At 51.2% G+C, this 21,606-nt stretch overlaps 1 protein-coding gene across 1 annotated transcript; it reads left to right on the top strand.

Annotated features, from left to right (window-relative positions):
* Positions 1–1,677: 1,677 nt before the first annotated feature.
* On the top strand, positions 1,678–20,133 carry INSIG2 (insulin induced gene 2). Its single transcript, XM_072120246.1, has 6 exons — positions 1,678–1,786; positions 3,333–3,570; positions 9,701–9,825; positions 17,411–17,577; positions 18,439–18,538; positions 19,669–20,133. Exons 2-6 carry the CDS (start codon positions 3,363–3,365, stop codon positions 19,708–19,710), a joined length of 642 nt encoding a protein of 213 aa, XP_071976347.1. The 5' UTR covers positions 1,678–1,786; positions 3,333–3,362; the 3' UTR covers positions 19,711–20,133.
* The last annotated feature ends 1,473 nt before the right edge of the window (positions 20,134–21,606 follow it).

The raw sequence follows: 21,606 nt of genomic DNA, 5'->3' as shown, positions 1-21,606 counted from the left end.
TAGATATATCAAGCTGAAATAGCTGTTGCAAAAACCCAAATTTCGATAACTAGAAATGATTAAGATTAATAGGGGTGCCCAAACTTTTTCATATGACTGTAAATACAGGCCGTCAGCCTCCACTCACCCTCTTTTGGACTGCGTTTCTCATCCGCCCTCCCTTTGATTGAGGGGTTTTTGTTGATATACTGTTGTCACAGCTGGCAGATAGGTTGGGTCAGCAGAGCACAGCAGGGTCAGCAGAGAGTTCGGGAGCAGAGCACAGCAAAGACGGCAGAGATCTCGAGAGCAGAGCACAGCAGGGACAGCAGAGAGCTCAGGAGCAGAGCACAGCAGGGACAGCAGAGGGCTCAGGAGCAGAGCACCGCAGGGACAGCAGAGGGCTCAGGAGCAGAGCACCGCAGGGACAGCAGAGGGCTCAGGAGCAGAGCACAGCAGGGACAGCAGAGAGCTCAGGAGCAGAGCACAGCAGGGACAGCAGAGAGCTCAGGAGCAGAGCACAGCAGGGACAGCAGAGAGCTCAGGAGCAGAGCACAGCAGGGACAGCAGAGAGCTCAGGAGCAGAGCACAGCAGGGACAGCAGAGAGCTCAGGAGCAGAGCACAGCAGGGACAGCAGAGAGCTCAGGAGCAGAGCACAGCAGGGACAGCAGAGAGCTCAGGAGCAGAGCACAGCAGGGACAGCAGAGAGCTCAGGAGCAGAGCACAGCAGGGACAGCAGAGAGCTCAGGAGCAGAGCACAGCAGGGACAGCAGAGGGCTCAGGAGCAGAGCAAAGCCGGGAAAGCAGAGGGCTCAGGAGCAGAGCACAGCAGGGATAGCAGAGAGCTCAGGAGCAGAGCACAGCAGGGACAGCAGAGAGCTCAGGAGCAGAGCACAGCAGGGACAGCAGAGGGCTCAGGAGCAGAGCAAAGCCGGGAAAGCAGAGGGCTCAGGAGCAGAGCACAGCAGGGACAGCAGAGGGCTCAGGAGCAGAGCAAAGCCGGGAAAGCAGAGGGCTCAGGAGCAGGGGACAGCAGAGGGCTCAGGAGCAGAGCACAGCAGGGACAGCAGAGAGCTCAGGAGTCAGGTGCAGAGCACAGCAGGGGCAGCAGAGAGCTCAGATGCAGAGCACAGCAAGGAAAACAGAAAGCTCAGGAGTCAGGTGCAGAGCACAGCAGGGGCAGCAGAGAGCTCAGGATCAGAGCAGAGAAGGGACAGCAGAGGGCTCAGGAGCATAGCACAGCAGAGAGATCAGGTGCAGAGCACAGCAGAGACAGCGGAGAGCTCAGGAGCAGAGCAGAGAAGGGACAGCAGAGGGCTCAGGAGCATAGCACGGCAGAGACAGCAGAAAGCTTGATGGACATGTGCTCAACCCTTTAAGCTATGATACTAAGATGATATAGGAGACAGCTATAGATTTATAGGGGAAGAGGTTATACAGGAAAAAGTTATAGGGTCACACAGGAGGAGGTTATATAGGTGGAGGGGAGGTTATATAGGTGGAGGGGAGGTTATATAGGAAGGGACTGCCAACAAATTTATCAGTAACTTCCACCTCCTCCTCCCAATCAGCAGTTGGAATAAATGCCACAAGATGGCGACAAAGGAGAAAACATCGCGGGGAAAAAATGAGAGCCAATTACACGACACCAATCGGTCACATGATCCAAGAGAACAAATTAGAAACCAAGAAATCACAAAATCATAAACAATCGCCCAGAATGGGCGGAGCTAAGCTGAGAGTGAGGCCTGGAGCGCAGGAATACAGCGAGGAGCTTCCGGGTGACTGATAGCAGCACAGAGAGAGGTGAGAGACCCGGACAGTAATTACCTTTGTATAACAGCACTGCCTCTACATAACCCTGCACCTCCCCCTGTATAACAGCACTGCCTCTACATAACCCTGCACCTCCCCCTGTATAACAGCACTGCCTCTACATAACCCTGCACCTCCCCCTGTATAACAGCACTGCCTCTACATAACCCTGCACCTCCCCCTGTATAACAGCACTGCCTCTATATAACCCTACACCTCCCCTGTATAACAGCACTGCCTCTACATAACCCTGCACCTCCCCCTGTATAACAGCACTGCCTCTATATATCCCTACACCTCCCCCTGTATAACAGCACTGCCTCTACATAACCCTGCACCTCCCCTGTATAAAAACACTGCCTCTATATATCCCTACACCTCCCCCTGTATAACAGCACTGCCTCTATATATCCCTACACCTCCCCCTGTATAACAGCACTGCCTCTATATATCCCTACACCTCCCTCTGTATAACAGCACTGCCTCTATATATCCCTCCTCTCCCTGTATAACAGCACTGCCTCTACATATCCCTCCTCTCCCTGTATAACAGCACTGCCTCTATATATCCCTACACCTCCCCCTGTATAATAGCAGTGCCTCTATATATCCCTACACCTCCCCCTGTATAACAGCAGTGCCTCTATATATCCCTACACCTCCCCCTGTATAACAACAGTGCCTCTACATATCCCTCCTCTCCCTGTATAACAGCACTGCCTCTATATATCCCTACACCTCCCCCTGTATAACAGCACTGCCTCTATATATCCCTCCTCCCCCTGTATAATAGCACTGCCTCTATATATCCCTACACCTCCCCCTGTATAACAGCACTGCCTCTATATATCCCTCCTCCCCCTGTATAACAGCACTGCCTCTATATATCCCTACACCTCCCCCTGTATAACAGCACTGCCTCTATATATCCCTCCTCCCCCTGTATAACAGCAGTGCCTCTATATATCCCTACACCTCCCCCTGTATAACAGCACTGCCTCTATATATCCCTACACCTCCCCCTGTATAACAGCACTGCCTCTATATATCCCTACACCTCCCGCTGTATAACAGCACTGCCTCTATATATCCCTACACCTCCCCCTGTATAACAGCACTGCCTCTATATATCCCTACACCTCCCCCTGTATAACAGCACTGCCTCTATATATCCCTCCTCCCCCTGTATAACAGCAGTGCCTCTATATATCCCTACACCTCCCCCTGTATAACAGCACTGCCTCTATATATCCCTACACCTCCCCCTGTATAACAGCACTGCCTCTATATATCCCTACACCTCCCCCTGTATAACAGCACTGCCTCTATATATCCCTACACCTCCCCCTGTATAACAGCACTGCCTCTATATATCCCTACACCTCCCCCTGTATAACAGCACTGCCTCTATATATCCCTCCTCCCCCTGTATAACAGCACTGCCTCTATATATCCCTCCTCCCCTATATCTTGTGTATATGTACCGCTCTCCTTATAGTATAAGTCCCATGTCTCATCCTCCTTTTCCCTTGTGCAGGTAGCTCGTTCCCCGGGACCCCTGCAGGTGATGGGTGACAGTCAGGATGTCCGGGGTCCCGGTTACAGGATGAACCTTATTCTTCGGGGTTTCCTGCTCTTCCTCATTGGCGTCTTTCTGGCGCTGGTGCTGAATCTGCTGCAGGTGCAGAGAAATGTGACGCTGTTCCCCCCGGATGTGCTGTCCAGCCTCTTCTCCTCCGCCTGGTGGGTGCCGCTCTGCTGCGGGACTGCCGCAGGTAGGTGGTGGTCACCAGATTTTAGGGGCTTATCCCATTAGAAATTCAGTAGGGTGGGGGATCCACATTGTGAGATCAGCGGTAGAGGAAGGGACGGAAAGTATCCTCTACACCTAGAGTTGAGAAGGTTCTACCATCACCGTAGACAGGGGCCATCCTCTACACCTAGAGTTGAGAAGGTTCTACCATCACCGTAGACAGGGGCATCCTCTACACCTAGAGGAGAGGAGGTTCTACCATCACCATAGACAGGGGGCATCCTCTACACCTAGAGGAGAGGAGGTTCTACCATAACCATAGACAGGGGGCATCCTCTACACCTAGAGGAGAGGTGGTACTACCATCACTATAGACAGGGGGCATCCTCTGCGCCTAGAGGAGAGGCGATTCTACCATCACCATAGACAGGGGGCATCCTCTACACCTAGAGGAGAGGAGGTTCTACCATCACCATAGACAGGGGGCATCCTCTACACCTAGAGGAGAGGAGGTTCTACCATCACCATAGACAGGGGTATCCTCTACACCTAGAGGAGAGGAGGTTCTACCATCACCATAGACAGGGGGCATCCTCTACACCTAGAGGAGAGGTGGTTCTACCATCACCATAGACAGGGGTCATCCTCTACACCTAGAGGAGAGGAGGTTCTATCATCACCATAGACTGGGGGCATTCTCTACACCTAGAGGAGAGGTGGTTCTACCATCACCATAGACAGGGGGCATCCTCTACACCTAGAGGAGAGGAGGTTCTACCATCACCATAGACAGGGGGCATCCTCTACACCTAGAGGAGAGGAGGTTCTACCATCACCATAGACAGGGGGCATCCTCTACACCTAGAGGAGAGGAGGTTCTACCATCACCATAGACAGGGGGCATCCTCTACACCTAGAGGAGAGGAAGTTCTACCATCACCATAGACAGGGGCATCCTCTACACCTAGAGGAGAGGCAATTCTACCATCACCATAGACAGGGGGCATCCTCTACACCTAGAGGAGAGGAGGTTCTACCATCACCATAGACAGGGGTATCCTCTACACCTAGAGGAGAGGAGGTTCTACCATCACCATAGACAGGGGGCATCCTCTACACCTAGAGGAGAGGTGGTTCTACCATCACCATAGACAGGGGTCATCCTCTACACCTAGAGGAGAGGAGGTTCTATCATCACCATAGACTGGGGGCATCCTCTACACCTAGAGGAGAGGAGGTTCTACCATCACCATAGACAGGGGGCATCCTCTACACCTAGAGGAGAGGAGGTTCTACCATCACCATAGACAGGGGGCATCCTCTACACCTAGAGGAGAGGAGGTTCTACCATCACCATAGACAGGGGGCATCCTCTACACCTAGAGGAGAGGAGGTTCTACCATCACCATAGACAGGGGGCATCCTCTACACCTAGAGGAGAGGAAGTTCTACCATCACCATAGACAGGGGCATCCTCTACACCTAGAGGAGAGGCAATTCTACCATCACCATAGACAGGGGGCATCCTCTACGCCTAGAGGAGAGGAGATTCTACCATCACCATAGACAGGGGGCATTCTCTACACCTAGAGGAGAGGTGGTTCTACCATCACCATAGACAGGGGGCATCCTCTACACCTAGAGGAGAGGAGGTTCCATCATCACCATAGACAGGGGACATCCTCTACACCTAGAGGAGAGGAGGTTCTACCATCACCATAGACGGGGCATCCGCTACACCTAGAGGAGAGGAGGTTCTACCATCACCATAGACAGGGGCATCCTCTACACCTAGAGGAGAGGAGGTTCTACCATCACCATAGACAGGGGCATCCTCTACACCTAGAGGAGAGGAAGTTCTACCATCACCATAGACAGGGGCATCCTCTACACCTAGAGGAGAGGAGGTTCTACCATCACCATAGACAGGGGGCATCCTCTACACCTAGAGGAGAGGAGGTTCTACCATCAACATAGACAGGGAGCATCCTCTGCACCTAGAGGAGAGGAGGTTCTGCCATCACCATAGACAGGGGACATCCTCTACACCTAGAGGAGAGGAGGTTCTACCATCACCATAGACAGGGGGCATCCTCTACACCTAGAGGAGAGGTGGTTCTACCATCACCATAGACAGGGGGCATCCTCTACACCTAGAGGAGAGGAGGTTCTACCATCACCATAGACAGGGGGCATCCTCTACACCTAGAGGAGAGTAGGTTCTACCATCACCATAGACAGGGGACATCCTCTACACCTAGAGGAGAGGAGGTTCTACCATCACCATAGACAGGGGGCATCCTCTACACCTAGAGGAGAGGAGGTTCTACCATCACCATAGACAGGGGGCATCATCTACACCTAGAGGAGAGGAGGTTCTACCATCACCATAGACAGGGGGCATCCTCTACACCTAGAGTAGAGGAGGTTCTGCCATCACCATAGACAGGGGGCATCCTCTACACCTAGAGGAGAGGAGGTTCTACCATCACCATAGACAGGGGGCATCCTCTACACCTAGAGGAGGGGAGGTTCTACCATCACCATAGACAGGGGGCATCCTCTACACCTAGAGGAGGGGAGGTTCTACCATCACCATAGACATGGGGCATCATCTACACCTAGAGGAGAGGTGGTTCTACCATCACCGTAGACAGGAGGCATCCTCTACACCTAGAGGAGAGGAGGTTCTACCATCACCATAGACAGGAGGCATCCTCTACACCTAGAGGAGAGGAGGCTCTACCATCACTATAGACAGGGGGCATCCTCTACACCTAGAGGAGAGGAGGTTCTACCATCACCATAGACAGGGAGCATCCCCTACACCTAGAATAAAGGTGGTTCTACCTTCACCATAGACAGGGGGCATCCTCTACACCTAGAGGAGAGGAGGTTCTACCATCACCATAGACAGGGGCATCCTCTACACCTAGAGGAGAGGAGGTTCTACCATCACCATAGACAGGGGGCATCCTCTACACCTAGAGGAGAGGAGGTTCTACCATCACCATAGACAGGGGGCATCCTCTACACCTAGAGGAGAGGTGGTTCTACCATCACCATAGACAGGGGGCATCCTCTACACCTAGAGGAGAGGTGGTTCTACCATCACCATAGACAGGGGGCATCCTCTACACCTAGAGGAGAGAAGGTTCTACCATCACCATAGACAGGGGGCATCCTCTACACCTAGAGGAGAGGTGGTTCTACCATCACCATAGACAGGGGGCATCCTCTACACCTAGAGGAGAGGAGGTTCTACCATCACCATAGACAGGGGGCATCCTCTACACCTAGAGGACAGGAGGTTCTACCATCACCATAGACAGGGGGCATCCTCTACACCTAGAGGAGAGAAGGTTCTACCATCACCATAGACAGGGGGCATCCTCTACACCTAGAGGAGAGGTGGTTCTACCATCACCATAGACAGGGGGCATCCTCTACACCTAGAGGAGAGGTGGTTCTACCATCACCATAGACAGGGGGCATCCTCTACATCTAGAGGAGAGGTGGTTCTACCATCACCATAGACAAGGGGCATCCTCTACACCTAGAGGAGAGGAGGTTCTACCATCACCATAGACAGGGGGCATCCTCTACACCTAGAGGAGAGGAGGTTCTACCATCACCATAGACAGGGGGCATCCTCTACACCTAGAGGAGAGGTGGTTCTACCATCACCATAGACAGGGGGCATCCTCTACATCTAGAGGAGAGGTGGTTCTACCATCACCATAGACAGGGAGCATCCCCTACACCTAGAATAAAGGTGGTTCTACCTTCACCATAGACAGGGGGCATCCTCTACATCTAGAGGAGAGGAGGTTCTACCATCACCATAGACAGGGGGCATCCTCTACACCTAGAGGAGAGGAGGTTCTACCATCACCATAGACAGGGGGCATCCTCTACACCTAGAGGAGAGGAGGCTCTACCATCACCATAGACAGGGGGCATCCTCTACACCTAGAGGAGAGGAGGCTCTACCATCACCATAGACAGGGGGCATCCTCTACACCTAGAGGAGAGGAGGTTCTACCATCACCATAGACAGGGGGCATCCTTTACACCTAGAGGAGAGGAGGTTCTACCATCACCATAGACAGGGGGCATCCTCTACACCTAGAGGAGAGGAGATTCTACCATCACCATAGACAGGGGGCATCCTCTACACCTAGAGGAGAGGAGGTTCTACCATCACCATAGACAGGGGACATCCTCTACACCTAGAGGAGAGGAGGTTCTACCATCACCATAGACAGGGGGCATCCTCTACACCTAGAGGAGAGGAGGTTCTACCATCACCATAGACAGGGGGCATCCTCTACACCTAGAGGAGAGGTGGTTCTACCATCACCATAGACAGGGGGCATCCTCTACACCAAGAGGAGAGGAGGTTCTACCATCACCATAGACAGGGGTATCCTCTACACCTAGAATAAAGGTGGTTCTACCTTCACCATAGACAGGGGGCATCCTCTACACCTAGAGGAGAGGAGGTTCTACCATCACCATAGACAGGGGGCATCCTCTACGCCTAGAGGAGAGGAGGTTCTACCATCACCATAGACAGGGGGCATCCTCTACACCTAGAGGAGAGGAGGTTCTACCATCACCATAGACAGGGGGCATCCTCTACACCTAGAGGAGAGGAGGTTCTACCATCACCATAGACAGGGGGCATCCTCTACACCTAGAGGAGAGGAGGTTCTACCATCACCATAGACAGGGGGCATCCTCTACACCTAGAGGAGAGGAGGCTCTAAGATCACCATAGACAGGGGGCATCCTCTACACCTAGAGGAGAGGCAGTTCTATCATCTCCATAGACAGGGGGCATCCTCTACACCTAGAGGAGAGGAAGTTCTACCATCACCATAGACAGGGGGCATCCTCTACGCCTAGAGGAGAGGAGGTTCTACCATCACCATAGACAGGGGGCATCCTCTACACCTAGAGGAGAGGTGGTTCTATCATCACCATAGACAGGGGGCATCCTCTACACCTAGAGGAGAGGAGGTTCTACCATCACCATAGACAGGGGGCATCCTCTACACCTAGAGGAGATTAGGCTCTACCATCACCATAGACAGGGGGCATCCTCTACACCTAGAGGAGAGGAGGTTCTACCATCACCATAGACAGGGGGCATCCTCTACACCTAGAGGAGATTAGGCTCTACCATCACCATAGACAGGGGGCATCCTCTACACCTAGAAGAGAGGAGGTTCTACCATCACCATAGACAGGGGGCATCCTCTACACCTAGAGGAGAGGAGGTTCTACCATCACCATAGACAGGGGACAACCTATACACCTAGAAGAGAGGAGGGTCTACCATCACCATAGACAGGGGGCATCCTCTACACCTAGAGGAGATTAGGCTCTACCATCACCATAGACAGGGGACATCCTCTACACCTAGAAGAGAGGCGGTTCTACCATCACCATAGACAGGGGGCATCCTCTACACCTAGAGGAGAGGAAGTTCTACCATCACCATAGACAGGGGGCATCCTCCACACCTAGAGGAGAGGAGGTTCTACCATCACCATAGACAGGGGACATCCTCTACACCTAGAGGAGAGGCGATTCTACCATCACCATAGACAGGGGGCATCCTCTACACCTAGAGGAGAGGAGGTTCTACCATCACCATAGACAGGGGGCATACTCTACACCTAGAGGAGAGGAGGTTCTACCATCACCATAGACAGGGAGCATCCTTTACACCTAGAGGAGAGGAGGTTCTACCATCACCATAGACAGGGGGGATCCTCTACACCTAGTGGAGAGGTGGTTCTACCATCACCATAGACAGGGGGCATCCTCTACACCTAGAGGAGAGGAGACTCTGCCATCACCATAGACAGGGGGCATCCTCTACACCTAGAGGAGAGGAGGTTCTACCATCACCATAGACAGGGGACATCCTCTACACCTAGAGGAGAGGAGGTTCTACCATCACCATAGACAGGGGGCATCCTCTACACCTAGAGGAGAGGCGGTTGATGGACTTCTTTTACTTTTTCCTTCATATATACTTTCAGCCGGAGATCGGCAGTGTGGGGGGAGGTCCTCATCCATAGATCGGCAGTGTGGGGGTTCCTACCATGAGTGATCATCTCTGTCTTTTGCCTTTGCAGCTGCCATTGGCCTCCTGTACCCGTGCATTGACCATCACCTCGGGGAACCTCACAAATTTAAGAGAGAGTGGTCGAGCGTCATGCGCTGTGTGGCAGTGTTTGTGGGGATCAACCATGCCAGTGCCGTATCCTTCCTGTGCTGACAACTTCCTGGAGCCAGCGTCACTGCTAGTGAGGGTGTTAGTCCTCACTGCACTTCCAGCAATCTTTTCTTAAACCAGGAGGATCGCTGCTTCTTCTCAGTTTGGTGGTGTCTGTGGTCTTAAAGCATTGCACCATCTTTGATTGTGATCCAATATATTATCTGCAAGATTAGAGTGGACCACTGTGGTTGAAAAGGGTGGTCTTGTTCTTACTAGTTGGAGGAGCATCAGGTTGAGCATGCATCTATTTGCAGAGAATGGGAGTGATGGAGATCTAAGCGCTGTGCTAGGCAATTTTTGGCACTCCAATAGTATTAAATGGCCACAATCTATATGGAGGGTAGATGGAGACACGAGGGGAGGTCCCAATCTATATGGAGGGTAGATGGAGACATGAGGTGAGGACACAATCTATATGGAGGGTAGATGGAGACATGAGGTGAGGACACAATCTATATGGAGGGTAGATGGAGACACGAGGTGAGGGCACAATCTATATGGAGGGTAGATGGAGACACGAGGTGAGGTCACAATCTATATGGAGGGTAGATGGAGACACGAGGTGAGGACGCAATCTATATGGAGGGTAGATGGAGACAGGAGGTGAGGACACAATCTATATGGAGGGTAGATGGAGACAGGAGGTGAGGACACAATCTATATGGAGGGTAGATGGAGACAGGAGGTGAGGACACAATCTATATGGAGGGTAGATGGAGACAGGAGGTGAGGACACAATCTATATGGAGGGTAGATGGAGACACGAGGTGAGGACACAATCTATATGGAGGGGAGATGGAGACACGAGGTGAGGACACAATCTATATGGAGGGTAGATGGAGACACGAGGTGAGGACACAATCTATATGGAGGATAGATGGAGACATGAGGTGAGGACACAATCTATATGGAGGGTAGATGGAGACACAAGGTGAGGACACAATCTATATGGAGGGTAGATGGAGACAGGAGGTGAGGACACAATCTTTATGGAGGGTAGATGGAGACACGGGGTGAGGTCACAATCTATATGGAGGGTAGATAGAGAAATGAGGTGAGGTCACAATCTATATGGAGGGTAGATGGAGACACGAGGTGAGGACACAATCTATATGGAGGGTAGGTGGAGACACGAGGTGAGGACACAATCTATATGGGGGGTAGGTGGAGACATGAGGTGAGGACACAATCTATATGGAGGGTAGATGGAGACACGAGGTGAGGACACAATCTATATGGAGGGTAGATGGAGACACGAGGTGAGGACACAATCTATATGGAGGGTAGATGGAGACACGAGGTGAGGCCACAATCTATATGGAGGGTAGATGGAGACACGAGGTGAGGACACAATCTATATGGAGGGTAGATGGAGACACGAGGTGAAGACACAATCTATATGGAGGGTAGATGGAGACATGAGGTGAGGACACAATCTATATGGGGGGGTAGATGGAGACATGAAGTGAGGACACAATCTATATGGAGGGTAGGTGGAGGCACGAGGTGAGGACACACTCTATATGGGGGGTAGATGGAGATACGAGGTGAGGACACAATCTATATGGAGGGTAGATGGAGACACGAGGTGAGGTCACAATCTATATGGAGGGTAGATGGAGACACGAGGTGAGGTCACAATCTATATGGAGGGTAGATGGAGACACGAGGTGAGGTCACAATCTATATGGAGGGTAGATGGAGACACGAGGTGAGGACACAATCTATATGGAGGGTAGATGGAGACATGAGGTGAGGTCACACTCTATATGGAGGGTAGATGGAGACACGAGGTGAGGACACAATCTATATGGAGGGTAGATGGAGGCACGAGGTGAGGTCACACTCTATATGGGGGGTAGATGGAGATACGAGGTGAGGGCACAATCTATATGGAGGGTAGATGGAGACACGAGGTGAGGACACAATCTATATGGAGGGTAGATGGAGACAGAGGTGAGGACACAATCTATATGGAGGGTAGGTGGAGGCACGAGGTGAGGACACAATCTATATGGAGGGTAGATGGAGACACGAGGTGAGGTCACAATCTATATGGAGGGTAGATGGAGACACGAGGTGAGGTCACAATCTATATGGAGGGTAGATGGAGACACGAGGTGAGGTCACAATCTATATGGAGGGTAGATGGAGACATGAGGTGAGGACACAATCTATATGGGGGGGTAGATGGAGACATGAAGTGAGGACACAATCTATATGGAGGGTAGGTGGAGGCACGAGGTGAGGACACACTCTATATGGGGGGTAGATGGAGATACGAGGTGAGGACACAATCTATATGGAGGGTAGATGGAGACACGAGGTGAGGTCACAATCTATATGGAGGGTAGATGGAGACACGAGGTGAGGTCACAATCTATATGGAGGGTAGATGGAGACACGAGGTGAGGTCACAATCTATATGGAGGGTAGATGGAGACACGAGGTGAGGTCACAATCTATATGGAGGGTAGATGGAGACATGAGGTGAGGACACAATCTATATGGGGGTTAGGTGGAGACATGAGGTGAAGTCACAATCTATATGGGGGGGTAGATGGAGACATGAAGTGAGGACACAATCTATATGGAGGGTAGGTGGAGGCACGAGGTGAGGACACACTCTATATGGGGGGTAGATGGAGATACGAGGTGAGGACACAATCTATATGGAGGGTAGATGGAGACACGAGGTGAGGTCCCAATCTATATGGAGGGTAGATGGAGACACGAGGTGAGGACACAATCTATATGGAGGGTAGATGGAGACACGAGGTGAGGTCACAATCTATATGGAGGGTAGATGGAGACACGAGGTGAGGTCACAATCTATATGGAGGGTAGATGGAGACACGAGGTGAGGACACAATCTATATGGAGGGTAGATGGAGACATGAGGTGAGGTCACACTCTATATGGAGGGTAGATGGAGGCACGAGGTGAGGTCACAATCTATATGGAGGTAGATGGAGATACGAGGTGAGGACACAATCTATATGGAGGGTAGATGGAGACACGAGGTGAGGACACAATCTATATGGAGGGTAGATGGAGACATGAGGTGAGGTCACAATCTATATGGAGGGTAGATGGAGACACGAGGTGAAGACACAATCTATATGGAGGGTAGATGGAGACACGGGGTGAGGTCACAATCTATATGGAGGGTAGATGGAGAAATGAGGTGAGGTCACAATCTATATGGAGGGTAGATGGAGACACGAGGTGAGGACACAATCTATATGGAGGGTAGGTGGAGACACGAGGTGAGGACACAATCTATATGGAGGGTAGATGGAGACACGAGGTGAGGACACAATCTATATGGGGGGTAGGTGGAGACATGAGGTGAGGACACAATCTATATGGAGGGTAGATGGAGACACGAGGTGAGGACACAATCTATATGGAGGGTAGATGGAGACACGAGGTGAGGACACAATCTATATGGAGGGTAGATGGAGGCACGAGGTGAGGCCACAATCTATATGGAGGGTAGATGGAGACACGAGGTGAGGACACAATCTATATGGAGGGTAGATGGAGACACGGGGTGAGGTCACAATCTATTTGGAGGGTAGATGGAGACATGAGGTGAGGTCACAATCTATATGGAGGGTAGGTGGTGGCACGAGGTGAGGACACAATCTATATGAATCTATATGGAGGGTAGATGGAGACACGAGGTGAGGACACAATCTATATGGAGGGTAGATGGAGACACGAGGTGAGGACACAATCTATATGGAGGGTAGATGGAGACAGGAGGTGAGGACACAATCTATATGGAGGGTAGATGGAGACAGGAGGTGAGGACACAATCTATATGGAGGGTAGATGGAGACACGAGGTGAGGCCACAATCTATATGGAGGGTAGATGGAGACACAAGGTGAGGCCACAATCTATATGGAGGGTTGATGGAGACACGAGGTGAGGACACAATCTATATGGGGGGGTAGATGGAGACACGGGGTGAGGACACAATCTATATGGAGGGGTGATGGAGACACGAGGTGAGGTCACAATCTATATGGAGGGTAGATGGAGACACGAGGTGAGGTCACAATCTATATGGAGGGTAGATGGAGACACGAGGTGAGGTAACAATCTATATGGAGGGTAGATGGAGACACGAGGTGAGGACACAATCTATATGGGGGGTAGATGGAGACACGAGGTGAGGACACAATCTATATGGAGGGTAGATGGAGACACGAGGTGAGGGCACAATCTATATGGAGGGTAGATGGAGACACGAGGTGAGGTCACAATCTATATGGAGGGTAGATGGAGACACGAGGTGAGGTCACTATCTATATGGAGGGTAGATGGAGACACGAGGTGAGGACACAATCTATATGGAGGGTAGATGGAGACACGAGGTGAGGTCACTATCTATATGGAGGGTAGATGGAGACACGAGGTGAGGGCACAATCTATATGGAGGGTAGATGGAGACACGAGGTGAGGTCACTATCTATATGGAGGGTAGATGGAGACACGAGGTGAGGTCACAATCTATATGGAGGGTAGATGGAGACACGAGGTGAGGTCACAATCTATATGGAGGGTAGATGGAGACATGAGGTGAGGACACAATCTATATGGAGGGTAGATGGAGACATGAGGTGAGGGCACAATCTATATGGAGGGTAGATGGAGACACGAGGTGAGGGCACAATCTATATGGAGGGTAGATGGAGACACGAGGTGAGGTCACTATCTACATGGAGGGTAGATGGAGACACGAGGTGAGGGCACAATCTATATGGAGGGTAGATGGAGACACGAGGTGAGGTCACTATCTATATGGAGGGTAGATGGAGACACGAGGTGAGGTCACAATCTATATGGAGGGTAGATGGAGACACGAGGTGAGGTCACAATCTATATGGAGGGTAGATGGAGACATGAGGTGAGGACACAATCTATATGGAGGGTAGATGGAGACATGAGGTGAGGGCACAATCTATATGGAGGGTAGATGGAGACATGAGGTGAGGTCACAATCTATATGGAGGGTAGATGGAGACATGAGGTGAGGTCACAATCTATATGGAGGGTAGATGGAGACACGAGGTGAGGACACAATCTATATGGAGGGTAGATGGAGACACGAGGTCAGGACACAATCTATATGGAGGGTAGATGGAGACACGAGGTCAGGACACACTCTATATGGAGGGTAGATGGAGACACGAGGTGAGGACACAATCTATATGGAGGGTAGATGGAGACATGAGGTGAGGTCACAATCTATATGGAGGGTAGATGGAGACACGAGGTGAGGACACAATCTATATGGAGGGTAGATGGAGACACGAGGTGAGGACACAATCTATATGGAGGGTAGATGGAGACACGAGGGGAGGTCACAATCTATATGGAGGGTAGATGGAGACACGGGGTGAGGTCACAATCTATATGGAGGGTAGATGGAGACACGGGGTGAGGACGCAATCTATATGGAGGGTAGATGGAGACATGAGGTGAGGTCACAATCTATATGGAGGGTAGATGGAGACACGAGGTGAGGACACAATCTATATGGAGGGTAGATGGAGACACGGGGTGAGGACGCAATCTATATGGAGGGTAGATGGAGACATGAGGTGAGGACGCAATCTATATGGAGGGTAGATGGAGACACGAGGTGAGGTCACAATCTATATGGAGGGTAGATGGAGACATGAGGTGAGGACACAATCTATATGGAGGGTAGATGGAGACATGAGGTGAGGGCACAATCTATATGGAGGGTAGATGGAGACATGAGGTGAGGTCACAATCTATATGGAGGGTAGATGGAGACATGAGGTGAGGTCACAATCTATATGGAGGGTAGATGGAGACACGAGGTCAGGACACAATCTATATGGAGGGTAGATGGAGACACGAGGTCAGGACACACTCTATATGGAGGGTAGATGGAGACACGAGGTGAGGACACAATCTATATGGAGGGTAGATGGAGACATGAGGTGAGGTCACAATCTATATGGAGGGTAGATGGAGACACGAGGTGAGGACACAATCTATATGGAGGGTAGATGGAGACACGAGGTGAGGACACAATCTATATGGAGGGTAGATGGAGACACGAGGGGAGGTCACAATCTATATGGAGGGTAGATGGAGACACGGGGTGAGGTCACAATCTATATGGAGGGTAGATGGAGACACGGGGTGAGGACGCAATCTATATGGAGGGTAGATGGAGACATGAGGTGAGGTCACAATCTATATGGAGGGTAGATAGAGACACGAGGTGAGGACACAATCTTTATGGAGGGTAGATGGAGACACGAGGTGAGGACGCAATCTATATGGAGGGTAGATGGAGACACGAGGTGAGGACACAATCTATATGGAGGGTAGATGGAGACACGAGGTGAGGACACAATCTATATGGAGGGTAGATAGAGACACGAGGTGAGGACACAATCTATATGGAGGGTAGATGGAGACACGAGGTGAGGACACAATCTATATGGAGGGTAGATGGAGACACGAGGTGAGGCCACAATCTATATGGAGGGTAGATGGAGACACGAGGTGAGGACACAATCTATATGGAGGGTAGATGGAGACACGAGGTAAGGACACAATCTATATGGAGGGTAGATAGAGACACGAGGTGAGGACACAATCTATATGGAGGGTAGATGGAGACATGAGGTGAGGACACAATCTATATGGAGGGTAGATGGAGACACGAGGTGAGGTCACAATCTATATGGAGGGTAGATGGAGACACGAGGTGAGGGCACAATCTATATGGAGGGTAGGTGGAGACACGAGGTGAGGACACAATCTATATGGAGGGTAGATGGAGACACGAGGTGAGGGCACAATCTATATGGGGGGTAGATGGAGACACGAGGTGAGGACACAATCTATATGGGGGGTAGATGGAGACACGAGGTGAGGTCACAATCTATATGGAGGGTAGATGGAGACACGAGGTGAGGACACAATCTATATGGAGGGTAGATGGAGACACGAGGTGAGGTCACAATCTATATGGAGGGTAGATGGAGACACGAGGTGAGGTCACAATCTATATGGAGGGTAGATGGAGACACGAGGTGAGGACACAATCTATATGGAGGGTAGATGGAGACACGAGGTGAGGACACAATCTATATGGAGGGTAGATGGAGACACGAGGTGAGGACACAATCTATATGGAGGGTAGATGGAGACACGAGGTGAGGACACAATCTATATGGAGGGTAGATGGAGACATGAGGTGAGGACGCAATCAATATGGAGGGTAGATGGAGACATGAGGTGAGGACACAATCTATATGGAGGGTAGATGGAGACACGAGGTGAGGACACAATCTATATGGAGGGTAGATGGAGACACGGGGTGAGGACACAATCTATATGTAGGGTAGATGGAGACACGAGGTGAAGACACAATCTATATGGGTGGGTTTTATCTAGGTGAGGTTATATTTGTTATGTTTGAAGGCTTAGAAGTTGTGGGACAGTCTTGCACTTTTTGGTAGAGATTTTTTCAAATTCTTGTGACTTCTCCTTGACTCCTCTATCAGAAGGTGGACTTCGCCAACAACATGCAGCTATCCCTCACCCTGGCTGCTTTGTCAATTGGTCTGTGGTGGACATTTGACCGGTCTCGGAGTGGTCTTGGCCTAGGTATAGCCATTGCCTTCTTTGCCACTCTGGTCTCTCAGCTGCTGGTGTATAACGGCGTGTACCAGTAAGTGCCAAATTTTATTATAAAGAGATGGACCAAATGTCACGGCAGGGATTTTTAATTTAGAAGAGTACAAAACTGCTATTAGCAGACAAAGATACCCATATCCGGACAAGAAAATATATTAATGACACGTGATAAAACTTAACGTTTATTAGTCTCAGAGTTAAGAGAGTATATTATTTAGTAGCATTGCTACCAAGTGCTCAAAAGGAAGATGTGTTAAAAACACAGTAGGGTATGCTCATTGGGTCATAAGTAGGGCGTTCAAGAGTTGCGCATCAATCTCTCATGAACGACAGATAAAGCACGAACAGTGACCTGGGCACCAGCGCTGCAGTGTTCAAGGGACAGATGTCCCTGTTATATTGGCAGTATATTTATATCTCTATAAGAGCTCCCACTGAGGTATAGTAGTAAGTATGTATCTGCTACTAGACACTATAGTACTATATGTTTGTACCAACAGAGTATCTTAGAGAGGTGTTAGATTGCAAAGTATAACTATAATGATTATTAGTACTCTAAGGGTAGATATTGTTTGGTCATATGTTCAGACCTGAGCTCTGTGCTGTAGGGAGACAATACTGGTTTGGTGTCTTTATAGAAAACACTGTCCCTGATAGGTCACTATTCGTGGTTAATACAGTGGAAACTAACTCAGAGCCTAACCTAGCTGCTGATTAAAAAGATTGCACTTTAGCCCCCCGACATGTTTCGCCAGCAGGCTGGCTTCATCAGGGGTAGGGCTAATAGCAGTTTTGTACTCTACCAGTAAGTGCCAGCACCTTTGTGCTGTCTTTGCTTGTCTTCATTCCTTCATTTCTCTGTTGTCCTACTACTGCTGCCATCTTGTCTCTTCAGGTATACGTCCCCAGACTTCCTGTACGTGCGCTCCTGGCTACCATGTATATTTTTTGCTGGTGGGATCACTATGGGGAACATTGGACGTCAACTGGAGATGGTGGGTGCTATCCTAAAGAGTGAATCAGAACTGGGAGAGAATGGACAGGCATTGTAGGATGAAGGGATGGGATATAGGGACGGGTGCTGTCCTGGGGGAACGAGGGACAGGCAATGTCCTGGGGGGTTAAAGACTGGCGCTGTCCTGTGAGATGGGGGAAGTGGGGACAGGGTCTGTCCTGTGAGATGGGGGATGTGGGGACAGGCGCTGTCCTGTGAGATGGGGCATGTGGGGACAGGCGCTGTCCTGTGAGATGGGGGCTGTGGGGACAGGCACTGTCCTGTGAGATGGGGGATGTGGGGACAGGCGCTGTCCTGTTAGATGGGGGATGTGGGGACAGGCGCTGTCCTGTGAGATGGGGGATGTGGGGACAGGCGCTGTCCTGTGAGATGGGGGATGTGGGGACAGGCGCTGTCCTGTGACATGGGGGATGTGGGGACAGGCGCTGTCCTGTGACATGGGGGATGTGGGGACAGGCGCTGTCCTGTGACATGGGGGATGTGGGGACAGGCGCTGTCCTGTGACATGGGGGATGTGGGGACAGGCGCTGTCCTGTGAGATGGGGGAAGTGGGGACAGGCGTTGTCCTGGGAGATGGGGGAAGTGGGGACAGGCGCTGTCCCGTGACATGGGGGATGTGGGGACAGGCGCTGTCCTGTGACATGGGGGATGTGGGGACAGGCGCTGTCCTGTGAGATGGGGGAAGTGGGGACAGGCGTTGTCCTGGGAGATGGGGGAAGTGGGGACAGGCGCTGTCCCGTGACATGGGGGATGTGGGGACAGGCGCTGTCCTGTGACATGGGGGATGTGGGGACAGGCGCTGTCTCGTGACATGGGGGAAGTGGGGACAGGAGCTGTCCTGTGACATGGGGGATGGGGGGACAGGCGCTGTCCTGTGACATGGGGGATGGGGGGACAGGCGCTGTCCTGTGACATGGGGGATGGGGGGACAGGCGCTGTCCTGTGACATGGGGGATGTGGGGACAGCCGCTGTCCCGTGACATGGGGGATGTGGGGACAGGTGCTGTCCCGTGGCATGGGGGATGTGGGGACAGGTGCTGTCCCGTGACATGGGGGATGGTTGTCCCTGTGTCTTGTCTATCTCTTACCCTTTGTTACTTGCTGTTTTAGTATGAGAGGAGGTTGCTGATTGAGAAGTCTCACCGGGACTGAGGATATGTGAGCGCCACCACCAGGAGACTGTCAGTTACTGCAATCTGTGATTGCCAGCTCTGCAGGGTTCACCCCTTGTATTGAGGATGCTGCTGGACATTACAAGGATGGGGACCCCTGGACGATGTGCATGTCACCCCTGCCCACACCATGGAGGGGCGCTGTGCGGCGAGATGTGCTGCGAGTGCGGAGATGTCCCCTCTATTTAACATGTCACCACCTGCTGGAGCCCCAGCTCTGCTACATCCACAGAAGATCAACTACTCCACCCATCATCAGCTGATAAAAGAGAACAATGGCTGATATAAGACTGACGTGGGGGAACAGGATGATCCCATATAAGAAAAGTATTCGAAATGCTGAATCCTTGTGCATTTATATTAAAACCCACAATCTGTAAAACTATAAAAAGTGATAATAATCTCCAGTCCTTTCCTTCCTCACTGTCAGGTTACACGCACAGGCGAGGAGTCAGCGCCCCTCACCCCTCCCCTCTCTATGGAAACACCAGCAGCCGGATTTCGCTTCAATCAGAAATACGGTTAATGAAATGGAAGACAGTAATTTCAAACAAAGGTGCCATAAAAACATTGTAATGCGGCCAGAAAATCCCAAATGTGCATGTAGACTCATTGGGGCTAATTTACTAAGGGTCCTGCGGCCGCATTTTTCGTTGGGTTTCCCGACTTTTCGGGGATCGCACCAGGGATTGTGTCGCTATCGGCCCGGCTTTCACGCGGCACAAATCGGGGGGCGACCTGTTGGATGATCTGACGGATTCGGACTAAGCGCAGGATTTAACATTTAGATTTCCGTGGCAAGCCAAGCACTTACATGCACCGGGAAGAAGGAGGTGAACTCCTGCAGACATGAGCAGGGAAGCGACACATGCACGTCTCTCTCTCTGATCCGTCTCTCTCTCTCTCTGATCCGTCTCTCTCTCTCTCTGATCCGTCTCTCTCTCTCTCTGATCCGTCTCTCTCTCCCTGATCCGTCTCTCTCTCCCTGATCCGTCTCTCTCTCTCCCTGATCCGTCTCTCTCTCTCCCTGATCCGTCTCTCTCTCTCCCTGATCCGTCTCTCTCTCTCTCTGATCCGTCTCTCTCTCTCTGATCCGTCTCTCTCTCCCTGATCCGTCTCTCTCTCCCTGATCCGTCTCTCTCTCCCTGATCCGTCTCTCTCTCTCCCTGATCCGTCTCTCTCTCTCCCTGATCCGTCTCTCTCTCTCCCTGATCCGTCTCTCTCTCTCCCTGATCCGTCTCTCTCTCTCTCTCTCTCATCCGTCTCTTGCTCTCTCTCTCTCTGATCCGTCTCTCGCTCTCTCTCTCTCTCTGATCCGTCTCTCGCTCTCTCTCTCTCTCTGATCCGTCTCTCGCTCTCTCTCTGGTCTCTCTCTTTCTGTCTCTCTCTGGTCTCTCTCTCATCCGGCTCTCTCTCTCTCTCATCCGTCTCTCTCTCTCTCATCCGTCTCTCGCTCTCTCTCATCAGTCTCTCTCTCTGGTCTCTCTCTCTCTGATCCGTCTCTCTTTCTGTCTCTCTCTCTCTGATCCGTCTCTCTTTCTGTCTCTCTCTGATCCGTCTCTCTTTCTGTCTCTCTGGTCTCTCTCTATCTCTTTCTCATCCGTCTCTCTCGCTCATCCGTCTCTCGCTCTGGTCTCTCTCTCTGATCCGTCTCTCTTTCTGTTTCTCTCTAGTCTCTCTCTCTCTGATCCGTCTCTCTTTCTGTCTCTCTCTGGTCTCTCTCTATCTCTCTCTCATCCGTCTCTCTCGCTCATCCGTCTCTCTCTCTGGTCTCTCTCTCTGATCCGTCTCTCTTTCTGTCTCTCTCTGGTCTCTCTCTCTCTGATCTGTCTCTCTCTGGTCTCTGTCTCTGATCCGTCTCTCTTTCTGTTTCTCT

Source organism: Engystomops pustulosus, chromosome 8 (assembly GCF_040894005.1).
Source record: "Engystomops pustulosus chromosome 8, aEngPut4.maternal, whole genome shotgun sequence".
Classification (NCBI taxonomy): Eukaryota; Metazoa; Chordata; class Amphibia; order Anura; family Leptodactylidae; genus Engystomops; species Engystomops pustulosus.
The sequence above is the reverse complement of the archived record's forward strand: the minus strand, read 5'-3'. Positions and strand labels throughout refer to the sequence as shown.